General features: G+C 50.5%; 1 protein-coding gene across 1 annotated transcript in view; it reads left to right on the top strand.

The window, feature by feature from the left end:
- Ssh1 (slingshot protein phosphatase 1) overlaps positions 1-13,770 on the top strand; it is a 49,056-nt gene that overhangs the window by 10,892 nt on the left and 24,394 nt on the right. The window contains exons 3-5 of the mRNA XM_005344250.3: positions 7,614-7,717; positions 11,550-11,614; positions 12,041-12,162. Of these exons, the coding sequence (XP_005344307.1) occupies positions 7,614-7,717; positions 11,550-11,614; positions 12,041-12,162 (291 nt within the window). The remainder of the gene's footprint in view (positions 1-7,613; positions 7,718-11,549; positions 11,615-12,040; positions 12,163-13,770) is intronic.

The raw sequence follows: 13,770 nt of genomic DNA, 5'->3' as shown, positions 1-13,770 counted from the left end.
TGTCCCAGTCTGCACCTGTGTTCCAGTCTGCACCTGTGTCTCAGTCTGCACCTGTAGGTCAATCTCTGTACACCTGTGTCCCAGTCTGCACCTGTAGGTCAATGTCTGTACACCTGTGTCCCAGTCTGCACCTGTATAACTGTGTGCCAGTCTGCTTAGGATCTTCTTGTTAACAAACACTTCCTGAGCAACTACTGTGTGCCTGGCTTTGTTCTGGCAGCTGGGATTATAGCCATGGGCAAGATGGATCTACCTCAAAAAGCATTGGGAGACAAGACAAGGAAGAAGATAAACAAGTCCAGTAATGGTGTGTCACACTCGCTAAGAGAAAGGCACAGTGGAAGGGGATGCTTAGGTCACACTCCATCCTGCTGCTGACTTTATGTTCAGTATCTCATTTCATCTCTGCAGAAGTCTTAGAAGAAGGGCACCATTCTAGGTTCTTCCTAAATCAAACATGATGTAGCCCTCTCCTCATGGGGTAACCGGGGCAAACCATGCAGAAGCAATCCTGTGCTTACTTGGAGCCTGGGTGTGGGCAGTGGGCTTGAAGCAGCATTTGTTCTCACTGTGCTGTTCTGACGGCACGGGCATCAGTTACCCTCCTTGCTGATGAGACAAATACTTGACAGAGCAACACAACGGGGAAAGGGTTGATTTTACCTCAGTTTGGAGGCCAACAGTTCCGCCATGGTGGAGAAGGCATAGCTGTGGGCAGCTGTGTGGCAGTAGGAGCATGGGGCAGCCTGCTCACATTAAGGGCCAGAAAGATGGTTCAAGGGGTAAAGGCACCTGCTGTTGAGCTCACTGACCCGAGTTCAATCCCTGGAACCCACATGGTAGACAATAAGAACTCCTTCATGTTGTTCTCTGACTGCTTCCTGAAAGTTGTGCCCTGTGTTCACATGCACTCACATACATACAGGCAATGAAACATAGACATTGTAACAAAATAGTAAAAAGCATTTAAGTAGCGATGTATTTGTTAAATATCTGTACTTGGGGTTTTCTGTTTCATTCAGTGGCTTCAAATCTGGGAGCTATGTTACCGACTGGGAAAGTGGATGTTTCTTGGCCACTGCATCCAATCATCAAGTTAAAAGACACTGGCAGGGCAGATTTACAACCAGTGGTCCGGGATGGAGGTGGAAAACAAGCCCTGGACTTTGACCTTGAATAAAGGATTGTTACCGAGTAGAGCTGTGGGTTGCTGTCCTCCCCCCCACCTCCAGGACATGATTTTCTCTCTTGGCCTCATGGGGAAGTTGGGGAGGGGGGGTAGGCTGTGCGCAGAGACCTGGAGTAGACAGGCTTCTGAAGACCACGGGAGAAGGGCAGAGGATGCACTGTGGGATGTGGGAGATCGTAAGTGAACACTTGCTGGACTCCAAAGTCAGATGAGTGCTTGGTTGGTATGTGTACAGGCTAATTGTGGCTACTCCAGGTAGGTTGTTAGCACACGTTTTAATTCTAGATGGTGACACATGGCTGAAAGCTGTGGGACTGAGGAGGAATGTTGACAACAGTGATTGGGAGCTGTGCAGCTGGGCGGATGGCCAGAGATGGGCAGAACGTTCCCCAGCTATTCTGTTGTGTTACCGCAGCTAACACAGCTAACACTCTACGGAGGGTGGAGTGCCAGGGGCTGAACTTGTGCTCGAGAGTATACAACAGGCATCCTACCACTGTCTCTTTTTACGAGTTTTCTTTTTCCTTCCTTTTTTTCTTTTTGAGTCCTTGTAGCCATTGCTGGACTGGAATTGTGTAGACCAGACTGGCCTCAAACTCAGGAGACCCTCCTGTTTGCCGCCCAAGTGCTGGGACTAAAGGCTCACTACGTACGCATGTTAATGAAATACCAGTTCAGTTCACTGGGCACATGGGCCGCATTTGAATTGTGCAGTAGGTTCTTATGCTAGCATGTTGCCCTCAGGGATAAAGAAGGCCTGAGCCAGGTGGTCCTGGAGACTGAGGAAGGTAGAGCTTCCGGAAAGGTTGTGCCACTCCAAGCAATGAATGCCGGGTGGGCTTCACGTCAAGGAAAACCTCCAGCACCTGGGACAACTGAGAGCATCCCAATTTTGGAATTTCTGAGTTGTTTAAAAAATATTGCCTTCACATTCCTGTTGATTCTGGCTGGCTGGGTTACTTCTGCTGCCATAGAGTTTGCACACAATGCCGCCTTTATACCTCAGCCCTTGGTAAGGAGGCTTAGGGCCCAGCAAGCCCAGTGAGGAAAGATACACAGCAGGGCGCTGTCTTCAGGCCTGAGGGCTCTTGAGGACCATGGATGGCCATCTTAAGGTCTGCAGAGCTGTGTTCAGACTCACTGGGTATCTTACCTAAACAGAAACAAAAGTCTTGCTCTTGTGAGCTCTCTGATAGTCTGAGCTGCCAGCTCCTGCCAGCTGGGTATGAAGGAGGGCTATGTGACTCTCAGAAAATGTCTCTGGCTGTCTACAATGCCTCTGGACATTCCTTGTCTCTGAGGGAAGCCTACGCCTCCAACCACAGTAGCAAAGACATTAGCAATTGGCCCTGCCAGCATTTTTCTTCCATAACCCCTTTCCAAGCCACCGTGTCCTCCAGAGAACCCCAGTGTCGTTCCCCCCCCCCAGGTACCCATTTGGGGCACAAGTTGAATATGTGTTTTCTTAAACTCTGAAGGGGTTTGGAACCAGGCCAGGTGCCTGAAGGCAGAGAATAGATGTCTAGGGCAGCAAGGGTTCTCTGTGACACTGAGCCACAGAAGGATGCCATGGAGACGCTGGAGAGAACTTTCCATCCCATCCACAGCCTTTTCCTCATCTGTCTCTCAATAGTCTCCATCCTTCTTCACAGCCTCAATTTCTGGGGCTGTGAATCCATCTAAATGTTAAGGTGCACCTTAACTTCAGGACAGGCAGTCCTGCTGTCCTGGGGATGGTGCAGGTAGGGCACTGAGATGGGGCCGTCTCCAGCCCCTCCTGCTGTCCTGGGGATGAGGATGGGGCAGGTAGGGTACTGAGATGATGGGGGCGTCTCCAGCCCCTCCTGCTGTTGGCTCTACCACCTCCAGCAGTTCATTCTCCCAGCATGGATCTTTTGTCAGCAGAATGGCATTGTAAGAATTAGGCATTGTAAGAATGGAGGGTGAGCTCTCTAGACTGTAAAGCACCCTTCCTGGTTGCTCTGGGATGCCGAGAACTTCTTATGCTGGCAGATTAATGACTGTACCACAAGCCAGGCCTTCCACATTTTCAGCTTGAGTGTATGTGTCTACTCAGTGGTCAAGGTCTCAGAAACACGAGAAGCCTACCTTGAACACTTGATCATCGTGTCCTTGCTGCTCCCGCAGTGTCTCTCCATCCCTGCTCAGTGAAGAAGGACAGAATGGTGTCTCCTGTCCCACAGCCTTGGTGGTGCTGATGTGACTCCTTAGGCACATGGAGGCACTCTGTAGCCAAGCCTTCCTAGCCTGGAGGTGTCTCTGCAAGCCATTCCTTGGTCTTTGCTGTGCCTTCTGCATCTGGATGCTTGGAAGGGAGTGGGACACAATGTGTGTCCTGGCTTCTTGGTGATACTGCGTGGGCCCCCAGAGCAGGTGTGTGCAGGGGCTGCAGCTGTGCCACCGTCTGGAAACCGCCACTGAGTTGAGACATGGATGGGAGTGAGTCCCAGCGGTAAAGACGTGTGTTCCTGGGTGAGCTGAGTAAGAAGTGTATGATTCAGTCACTCCTCCAGTGAGGACTAAGTGACTGCTGGAGCTGGGGGAAGCTTCCGGACAAGCCCTTCCAGGGGCTCCTGCTCAGCGCTTCTTCCCTCAGGGACACTGACCCAGGTCTCCAGCTCTTCCTGTGTCACCCTACCAGGGTTCCGTCCTTAACCTGTAAATTAAGGCTTTCAGCATCTCCAGCCCTCTGGGGTCAGAGATTTGCTTTGGCTTTGCAGCTTGGCCTGCTGGGACACCTTGTACCTTGTACCTCTCACAGGTGCTCACAGAAGTACGTGTGAGTCCCTCCATCTGCAGTGTCCCCAAGTAGCTATAAATGTGAGTCAAGCTTTTTTTTTTGGATGTAAAGCTGCTTTTGAAAATGCCTTGTTAACTCCCCGTGGCGGCCGCCCACGACCCTGCCTGGTGAGACCGGTGAGGATTTGAAAGAAAGCTGTGCCCTGCGACCTCCTCCTATATGTGCTTTTGACCCAGGATGGGGCCTTTCATTGGGTTTTGGTTCTTGGTGGCCAGCTGTTTTCCCTCCTGGTTCCTAGTGCTCACCAATTGCTTGTTCCAAGGCCTGCAGTAAAGCCCGTGGGCGTGCCATGACTGCAGAACCCTCAGCTGCTTCCCTTCTTCTGAATGGACCCTTTTCATCAGGAAATGCTGGGACAAGGGCCTTTTTAAGCCAAAATATCAGAAAAAGGCGAGGGCCACAAGAGCCACTTGCTCTTTGGGTGGGACCATCATCCAAGGAGAACTCCAGTGTTGCCCTGGAAAGCCCCACTGCCTCTTACCGGGCTGGCCTGTACTTGTGGACAGCGGGGCCTCTTCAGGCACCGTCTGTTTGAGCAGGATTACTACAGACGTGAATGCCGCTGCCATGGAACTTTATCTTTCCGATTTCTGTGTCTTCCTTCGGCCAACCCAGTACCTCTGCCATTCAGAGGTGTCCAGTCCACATTAGTACGTAAGCTGCAGCCGACTCGTGTTCTCCCTGGGAGCTGTTTCGGATGGCAGTCTGTGTGTGTGAGAGAGGCGGGACTTGGGGATTGAAGGCCATGTTTTCCTCACTGCACAGTCTTCCCCAGGGTAGCAGGCAGTGTCTGCTGACCGACTTGTGCTGCTGAGATGAAAGCCTGGAACAAGGCTGTGGGGCAGGCTTGAGACTTCCCAGGGCAGTGGAGGAGGAAGAGGGTGCTGCCTCTGTCTGTGTCAGACTGTCTGTAACTCTTAGGACTCAAAAATCTCTTGTAAGAAGGATTTGGTTTTGTTTTTTGGGTATTTATTTATTTATTTAGTCTACTATCTGGGATGGGTGATTGGTAGATTGGCATGCTTTCTTGCCCTGGGTACCCACAGAAAGGTGTGTGATGTTACTGACATTGATGTCTGAGAGGGTTCCCTGGAGGGGCCTTGGGGTCTCAGGTCACAGGGTTACAGGTCACAGGGTCTTGAGCTTCTTGGTATCAGGAACTCAACATAGAAAACCAGGTGCCAGCTGTCTGTTTGAGGCAGTGCTCTTCAGCCAACTCTGAACACCAGACTCTGTGCCGACAGTGGCCCAGGACACAGCCTAGAAGCCAGGCCGTGGAGCTTCATCTTGTCTGTGGTCTCCCATCCTTTCCACAGCATCCTGGGCTCAGCCTGAGGGTCATCTTGGCCACTGGCGTTCTGCTGTTTCCTGTATATTTCCAGGACATGGGACCTTGCAGCCCTCAAAGCAATGGGGCTCCCTGCAGCGTTCAGGCTGGCTGTTGACAGTAACTGAGGTGGTGCCAGAGCCCTAATGAAACCCATGGGTGGAGGGGAAGGCCCCTTCTTATCAGACAGAGGAACAACTAACTTCAGAGCAGGTCACAGGGCACGGGCAGTCTGCTCTTTATCATTGTCCCCTTTTTTTCCAAAGGAAATGCAAGGGAAACCAAGGGGAATTTTGGCTCTTGGTTTCCAAGGCAAAGGTCACTGTTCATGGTTGCCTGTTTCCAGCTTGCTCTGGTTTCTGCTCAGTCTGAGGTGTTGGTTTTGTTGTTTGTTTTGTTGGTTTTTTTTTTTGTTTTGTTTTGTTTTTTTTCAAATTATTGAACAAAAAGAGTTGATGTTGGCCTTGAAAATCAACTCCCCACAGCTGCTTTGATCAACTGGCGATTGTTTTAAGTTTCCTGGGCTCAGCTCTCGGAGATTCTTGGACAGGTATAATGGGGATCTGAATATCTGAAAGCTCCATTGTAAAACTGGGTAGGAAAGGCATGGGGATGGGAATCTGCAGTGGCTAGGAGGAGACACGGTGCTTGCAGGGTGTCTGCTAAGAACGTCCTTCTTCCTGGAGGGAGTAAGAATGCGGAGACGCCTGTCTGTGTTCCTGCCTTCCTAGGTGCAGGCAACAGCTGTGCACAGGAAGGTGTGCGCGTTTGCAAATACTGTGAAGATGATCCTCCTGTGTGGGTCTGTGACACTGGGTGTCACGCGGCCTGTCGCCAGGTTGTCAGGGTTCAAAGGCCTTTACTAGAGAGCCGAGCTAAGCTGCATTCATTTATAGTTGAACAGTCTCTTTTTACCGAGAGATGTTTTCTCGATTTCTGTTTTGACTGACTTCTTTTTAACTTACGTTAGAATGTGCATAGTGCTTTGACTGCATGTGTGTATGTGTAAGGGTGTCGGATCCCCCAGAACTGGAGTTGCAGGCAGTTGTGAGCTGATATATGGGTGCTGGGAATTGAACCCTGGTCCTCTGGAAGTGCGGCTAGTGCTCTTAACCAATGAGCCAACTCTCCAACTCCCTTACCATGGGAACTTAATGGGAAAAAGTTCAGATTTTATTATGAATCTGCTGTCACAGAGGTCAAGTTATCTCAGAAGCTGCTGGCCTGCATGCAAGTTTAAATGGTGTTTTCTTAGCATTTAGGATGGCATGCTAGATTTAGCTTGCTTTGAGGTAGCGTCTTGATAGCTAGACTGGCTTGAATTCACAGTCCTGACTTTTAAATAATTTATTTGACTATTTATGTGCATTGGTATAATGATGTCAGACTCTCTGGAACTGGAGTTACAGACAGTTGTGCGCTGCCATGCTGGGAATTGAACCCTGGTCCTCTGGAAGAGCAGCCAGGGCTCTTAACCACTGAGCCACCTCCAGGCTCTGAAAGAAGAAAATCATTAACCGAATTATAAGTGAAAGTTGCAAGAATGTGTTTTGTTTTGGTTTCTTCTCTGCCCTTTCGTGCATCCTAGCATTACTGCGTGAGGGATGTGTGTGACGTGTGTGTGTGTGTGTGTGAGAGAGAGAGAGAGAGGCGTGTGTGTGAGATGTGTGTGTGTGGAGGCGTGTGTGTGTGAGGCGTGTGTGTGTGAGGTGTGAGAGGCGTGTGTGTGTGAGAGAGGTGTATATGTGAGGGGGGTGTGTGTATCAGAGAGTGACAGAGAGGGGTGTGTGAGTGTGGGTGTCACTAGGGATTAATCCTAGGGTCTTTTGTAAGACAAATGCTCTATCACTGAGCTATCAATCCCCAGCCCCTTCTTCTTCTTCTTTTTTTTCTTTTTCAAAAAACAAAAGCTTTCTATTTGCCCAGGCTGGTCTTTTAAGCAGTAGAAATCTTAGGCCTGACCCTCATTTTGATGCTTTTGTTGTTTTATTTCCTCCCCTCCCTCCAGATGGGGTTTCTCTATGTAGTCTAACTGTCCTGAAACTCGCTCTGAAGCCCAGATTGGCCTCAGACTCACAGAGATCCACCTGCTTCTGCCTTCCGAGTGCTGGGATTAAAGGCGTCCGCCACCAAAGCATCATTTGCCCCTGAGAACTGCGGCTGCCATCATCCCATTGCGTGTCACATGCAGCCTGTCCACCCTCGGTGTCCCCTCGGTAGCGCATCTTGCCTGTCTCTCTCGAGATCACTAACTGTGCCCTGCTTTGTTCTTCTAGCTTGAGCGAGAGCTTTTTCATGGTCAAAGGAGCCGCTCTCTTCCTGCAGCAGGGGAACAGCGCTCAGGGCCAGCGGAGTCTTCAGCACCCTCACAAGCATGCAGGTGACGCAAGCTCTTATGTTGGGATCCTTTCTGTGCCACAGGAGAACCTTCCACAGTGGGAGGGGAGTCGTCTTCCCTCACAGCCAGGGAAGCAGAGCATCATGGGTTTGTAATGACCAGCCTAATTGCTGGGATGCAAAGATTCCCTGGGTGTTCTCTGTCAGTTAACATCTCAGCTTGGACAGTGAGGCTTGGACAAATGGACCAGCACGTGTCCCAGCTGTAAGCTGTCCCTTGAAGACAGCCTCTGAGGTTCTTCAATAGCTCACCCAAACATTCAAAAATCCCTCGAGGAGGCCATGTAAGAGCCTTTGACTGCACTGGATGTTCATGTGACAGGGTGCCTTTATCCTATAATAGCTGCCTTTTGGAAAGTAATAGAGTTGGGGACAGACTGAACAATAATGTAGGTCCAAAAACAGACGAGTAAAAATGCCTGTCAAGGCCCAAGGTTGGATTTTTTAGACTACGTGACTGTAGAAATGAAGCCAAACTGAAGGTGGAATGCAAGATGTACACAAGGGCTCCTTTGTGACAGTCATTGGTCTGGAGTCCTTCTGAGGGAGGCTGCCGGGGTCTGAATGTTTACATGGTAGGGTGGCCGTTCTGTCTTTCAGGAGAGCTGGGATGAGACTGTGGACAGCCAGGCATTGCCTCACCCCTGAGTTCACTTTGTTTGCTTGGCCTCTACTTACCCAGTGTCTTATGTCAAATGCTGGCGCTCAGCCTGTGTTTTAACATACTGATCCTGTCAACCAAGATTTAGGTCTGCTGTCATTTAAGAAAATAAGTGTCCCGTACGAGGAGGCAGTGTGGTGTGTGGAAACGATGTTTGATTTGGAGCATTCTGGCAGTCAGCTAGTCCCAACACTAGAGGGTAGAGTAGAAACAGGAGGATCATGAGTTCAAGGCCAGCCTAGGCTACATAGTGTATTTTAGGATACCTAAGTCACTTAGTGAAACCATTCTGTTAAAAATAGACAAACAAACAGGCCTTTAATCCCAGCACTCGGGACACAGAGGCAAGCAGAACCCTGAGTTCATGACCAGTCTGGTCTACAGACTGAGTTTCAGGACAGGCTACACTGTCTCGAAAGAAAAAAAACCAAACAAACCACAAACCACCATGCTTTAGAGCCAGACAGACCTGGCTTCTGTAAAAACCTTGTTTTATGATTTCCTGAACAGGCAGGGTATACTTCTGAGCTTTGGTTTTCTAATCTTCATAACAGGCATCCAATGCCTCTGATAATGTGGAAGTCACTAATTATGCAGGTGGCCAGACCCAGTGGCCCACACCTGTAATCTAGGAAGTTAGACTGGAAAATTATGACTTCAAGGGCAGCCTAAGCTACACAGCAAGAACCTGCTTCAAAAAGCAAACCCAAACCAGGAGAACAAAACGTTCTCAAGGCACTGGGGAGATGGCACAGTTGGTAAAGCCCTTGCTTCAAGAGTAGGACCTGGTTCAGATCCCAGGAACCCGGATGTGGTGGTATATGTTTGTAATCAGGTGATGGAGAGATGGGTGGTGGAGACAGGTGGGTCCTGAGCCCTCGCTGACCATTAACCGGCTAACATGGCCGATGATGTTTTGGTGACAGATCCTGGCTTGTACAGAAGGTGAGAAAACTCCTGGCTAGCCAAGACGTCCTCTGGGCTCCACGGACACACAGATGTGTAGTACACAGCACGCACTGACTTTTCCAGTGGGTGGCAATTGTGAGCAAGCGCCAAGCAGCCCTCATTTCCACGTCTGCTGGTCTCTGTAGCATGTTATACAGCAACTCGAAGCTCAGGCTTTGTTCAAGTGTGGAATGTGTCCCTACTGTGAGTGAGCTTGGGCAGGAAGTATGAAGCCATTTTGTATCAGACCCTGAGAAAGCTCCTCTGAGTGTCCGTCCCTTGAATGCCCGCAGGCAGGAAGACAGTCCTGGTTGATTGGGTCTTCTCTGGGTGAGCTTGGGAAGACAAGCCACTGGCTGGCCTGGGATGGCCAGCAAACGGCTTTGCTATGTTCCCTCTCCCTGTTGCCTCTCTGACCACCATGGAGAGTAATCAGAGGGTTAATTCTGTGGGGTTGGGTCAGGTCCAGTCGGCCAGTTGGTGTAGGGCTTCTCGCACTCCAGGCTTCCGCCCTCTGATCTGGATGTGATGTCAGACTGGGATGTCAGCAGTTTAGTTATGTGTGAAATGCCTCTCTCATTTGGACATTTCTCGGACACGGGAGTGGGTTACTTTCATCTCTGTGACTTGGAGTGGATGGTGGGCGGATCCAGGCAAAGAACCAGCCCTGTGTGGCTGTGTCGGCTCTTAGAGAAAGCAGAGCAGGGAATGCCCAGTGTGAGCTGGTGTCTCAGAGCAGCTGTTGAGTCCCGTTGCTGGGAGGATCAGATAGGAGGCACTGTGGCTTTTTTTCTGTCTTTTGCTGATCTTATTTATTGTGGGAAGAACACTTAGCACGAGCTGTGCCCTCCCGACCGAGGGGCAGGTTTCTAAAATTCTAGTTTTCTCCAAGAGAGGAAGTACTGTCTAGACGTCACACGTCCATCCTTAAAAGGACAACACGCTATTGCAGCAGGCATGGTGGCTGTGGCTTTCTGGGGCATTTGCTTATATAAGCAGCGCTGTCCTTCCAGGGTTCCCAGTGTGGAGAGTGTTTCACAGTGTTACTGCTTCACTTTGTCTCTGGTTTTTGCAGTGCTGGGCACATATTAGGCAAGTGCTATGCCATGGAGCTGTACCCTCAGCTCCCTGGAGTAGAATTAAAACAAACAGAAACTGTAATTGGGTTTCTTTGGCGCTCTGCACACAATTGGAAAGGTCGATTTTACTGAGTTATTTCTCGCACTTTCATCCAGATGAGGGCACACAGGCGTCAAGGCCAGGGAAGGCAGGACAGGGATCCTACATCTACTTTAGCAACACTGCATCCCGCCCCAGCAGCCACACCCCTGGAACACCCACCCATCCCTCAGTGAGCCTGCTGCCTGGCCCTGCACACTCTCCAGACCCCAACTCTGGGGTACTGCCCACTGAAGCTCACTTCCCACCCTAAGAGGATGGTGAGTTTGAGGCCAGACTAGACTATGTAGACTCTGTCCAATAAAAGGGAATGGAGCAGGTCTGGGAAGGGAGAGAAGAGCTCGGTGGTTAAGGGCGCATGTTGCCTTTGCAGAGGACCCAAGTTCAGTGTTCAGCATTCTTGTTGGGTAGCCCACAGCTGCCTGTAATTCTAGTTCCGAAGGATCCAGGGGCCTCTTTTGGACTCTGTAGACATCTGCATGTAGACATACACATAATCCCACTATGTCTTTAAAAGATAAAACCACTTTCTCTGGCTGGAAATGGTAGTATGTACCCACAGTCCCAGGTCCCGGGAGGCTGAGGCACGAAATTTGCTGCTTTAGATGACTGTCTCTTTACGTCTCTTAGCAATGAAGAAGAAAGGACACGTTAATGATTTCTTTTCTATGAAAAGAGAATGATAGATTGTTTTCCCTCAAATAATTCCTCTGGACACCCAGCATGCTCCCTGTCCACCAGGTACAGAAGTAACATCTAGCTTATGTGAAAAATGCCCAAGAGTTTGAAGAGGACACGTGACACTCAGTCTTTTTCCTTACAGCTCAGCCCTGGGCAGACGCCTCCGCAGCCATGGCTGTGGTTTCTGCCTCCTTGCTAGGGAATATATTTGCCTGGATGTGATAACATTCTCCTGAGGGTCCATGTATGTTTTCCAAAGTCTTTGTTGAAAATGCTGCTGACCACTGTGTTGTCCCAGCCCTTGGAATCGGTCTCCCATTTAAAGCTGTCCTTGTTGGCCTCGCAGGTGATCTGCCTCAGCACCTTCAAGTGATGATCAACCTCCTACGCTGTGAAGACAGAATCAAGCTGGTAAGAGCTGAGGGTGGTCTTCAAATGCAGCTCGAACCCCCCTCGATCGTGATTCCTCTTTCTCTCACACTGTTGCCCAGCAACCAGGGTGCTGGAGTACCACTCAGTGACAGGGGCATCACTGGGTGTGTGATGCTCTGGTTCTATGCCCAGCACCCCAGAGGGGCCAGGAGAGACTTCACATCTCCATGGTATCTATGGATCTATGCTAAACATGAATGTAACTTGTACATTTCAACTGTGTCCCCACTGCACACAGTTGGCTGTTCCCTGTGTCAGGCACACACTCTCTCTGGTCCTACTCACAAGCACTTGGTCTTCATTTCTTCCCTGATTTGTGGGTGGGGGTCAAGAACTAAAGCCCTTGGTCTTGGTTTGGTGGACAGAGGAAGGGAGCAAACCATCGAGGTGACCCCTTGTCCACAGGCCGTGCGTCTTGAGAGCGTCTGGACCGACCGTGTCCGCTACATGGTTGTGGTGTACACCAGCGGGCGCCAGGACACCGAGGAGAACATTTTGCTGGGAGTTGACTTTTCCAGTAAGGAGAGGTGAGTCTCAGGATAGCATTTCACATCAGAGCAGGAGATGGGTCCCTGTTGGCAAAGGGTTTTCTTGCTGTGCTGGGGTGAGTCTCTCTGGAAGATGGGGGGCCACCAAGACTGGGGCCACCAGACTCTGGGAACAGGATGTGCTTTTCCAGCTCTCACTCCTCTGCCTCTGTGATTCCTCTGGAGAACGCACGCTGCTCAGAGCAGCAGGAGAGGAGACGTGGGACTGCTCTCCGTTACTCTGTATTTACCGGGTGGTTTACAGAGAGAAGGCGTTTGTCTGGCTTGCTGTTTCAGAGACTGCAAGTCTAATGGGAGGCCTCTCTTTGGCCATGGGGTTGACATCACAGTAGTGGGAGCATGCGCAGAAGAGATCAGATGGCAAGACAGAAAGCTGTAGCGGGAGATAGGCAAAGCCAGCATTAATTCCTTCTGAGGGTGGAACCTAGTGCCATTTCCACCAGGTCTCAGCGCGTAAATGTACCATCTCCTCAGTGCTGCAGATTTGGGGACCCCGTTTCTACAGAGGTAGAGATTTGGGGGGAGCCCTCAATCTTGTAGAGAGGCGTCCTACATAGAGTTGCTTCCTGAGGGTGTGAGAACGACAGTGAGCATCAAAGGACAAGCTGGAGTCAGCCAGGGGATGCCTCCCCGACAGACGGCCTGCATAGGAATGTGTCGGTGGGCCTTGTATGAAGTGCCCTGTCTGATCTGCTACGGCAGATCAGTGTTTGTTTTTGGCAGGTCCCTGGGTGAAAGCATTAAGACTTGCGGTTCCCCTGGACTGGAGGCCAAGTAAATTCCATTGTGACCCTAGCGCGGCATGAAATAACACGTGTGTAGGAGGTCATTGCAAACCCTAGATCTTACCCTATTCATTGCCAAGTGGATGGGTTTTTGTCCTATCCTATGTAGGAGGTCATAGGCTGGGCCCCAGGTCTTCCGAGACATCATAGCACACATTGAGCTTAGCAGAAGACCACGTCACCACCAGGAATGCAAGAGACTTAGCAATGGCATGGTGCCAGCTTTGTGAGAGCCCAAGTGGGATTTAGGGTCCGGTAGGCAGCGTGGTGAGGTCAGATGTGTTGGGCAGCAGGTGGACCCGGATTGTTGTTCAGGCTGGGTCAGCAGCAAGAAGAGTTCCAGAGATCACATGACCACAGTTGGGTCGTCTTGTGGCTAAGCCCTGTGTCATAGGCTGGTGACCAAGACTGCCCTGTTTACTACATGTGAATGAAAACAAAAGAGGGGATAAATGTGTCTCGTGGCTCCTCTTCCCATGCCTCCTAGCACTGGGAGGGAGTTTGCTGCAACATAAGGCAGGGAGGAGCTACGTCTGTGGCTTTGCATGCTGAGGGATGCTCTGAAGACCAGCCAGTGTGCTAGTCATTGGGAGAGCAATGTGGGAGCTGTGTGTGTGTGTGTGTGTGTGTGTGTGTGTGTGTGTCTCGTGATCCCCCTACTTCAGCTTTTCAGACTCGAGCACTAGTGTGTGGCAATGTCAATGTTACCATTTTTCAGTTGATGTCCTAGCCCTGTAGGAATCTTCCAGGGACAGTAATTTTTCCATGCTGGTAACCTCCTCCAGTACTGAACGCGGGGGGG

This window comes from Microtus ochrogaster, chromosome 2 (assembly GCF_000317375.1).
Source record: "Microtus ochrogaster isolate Prairie Vole_2 chromosome 2, MicOch1.0, whole genome shotgun sequence".
In the NCBI taxonomy this organism is placed as follows: Eukaryota; Metazoa; Chordata; class Mammalia; order Rodentia; family Cricetidae; genus Microtus; species Microtus ochrogaster.
This window is presented reverse-complemented; position numbering and strand designations above follow the sequence as displayed.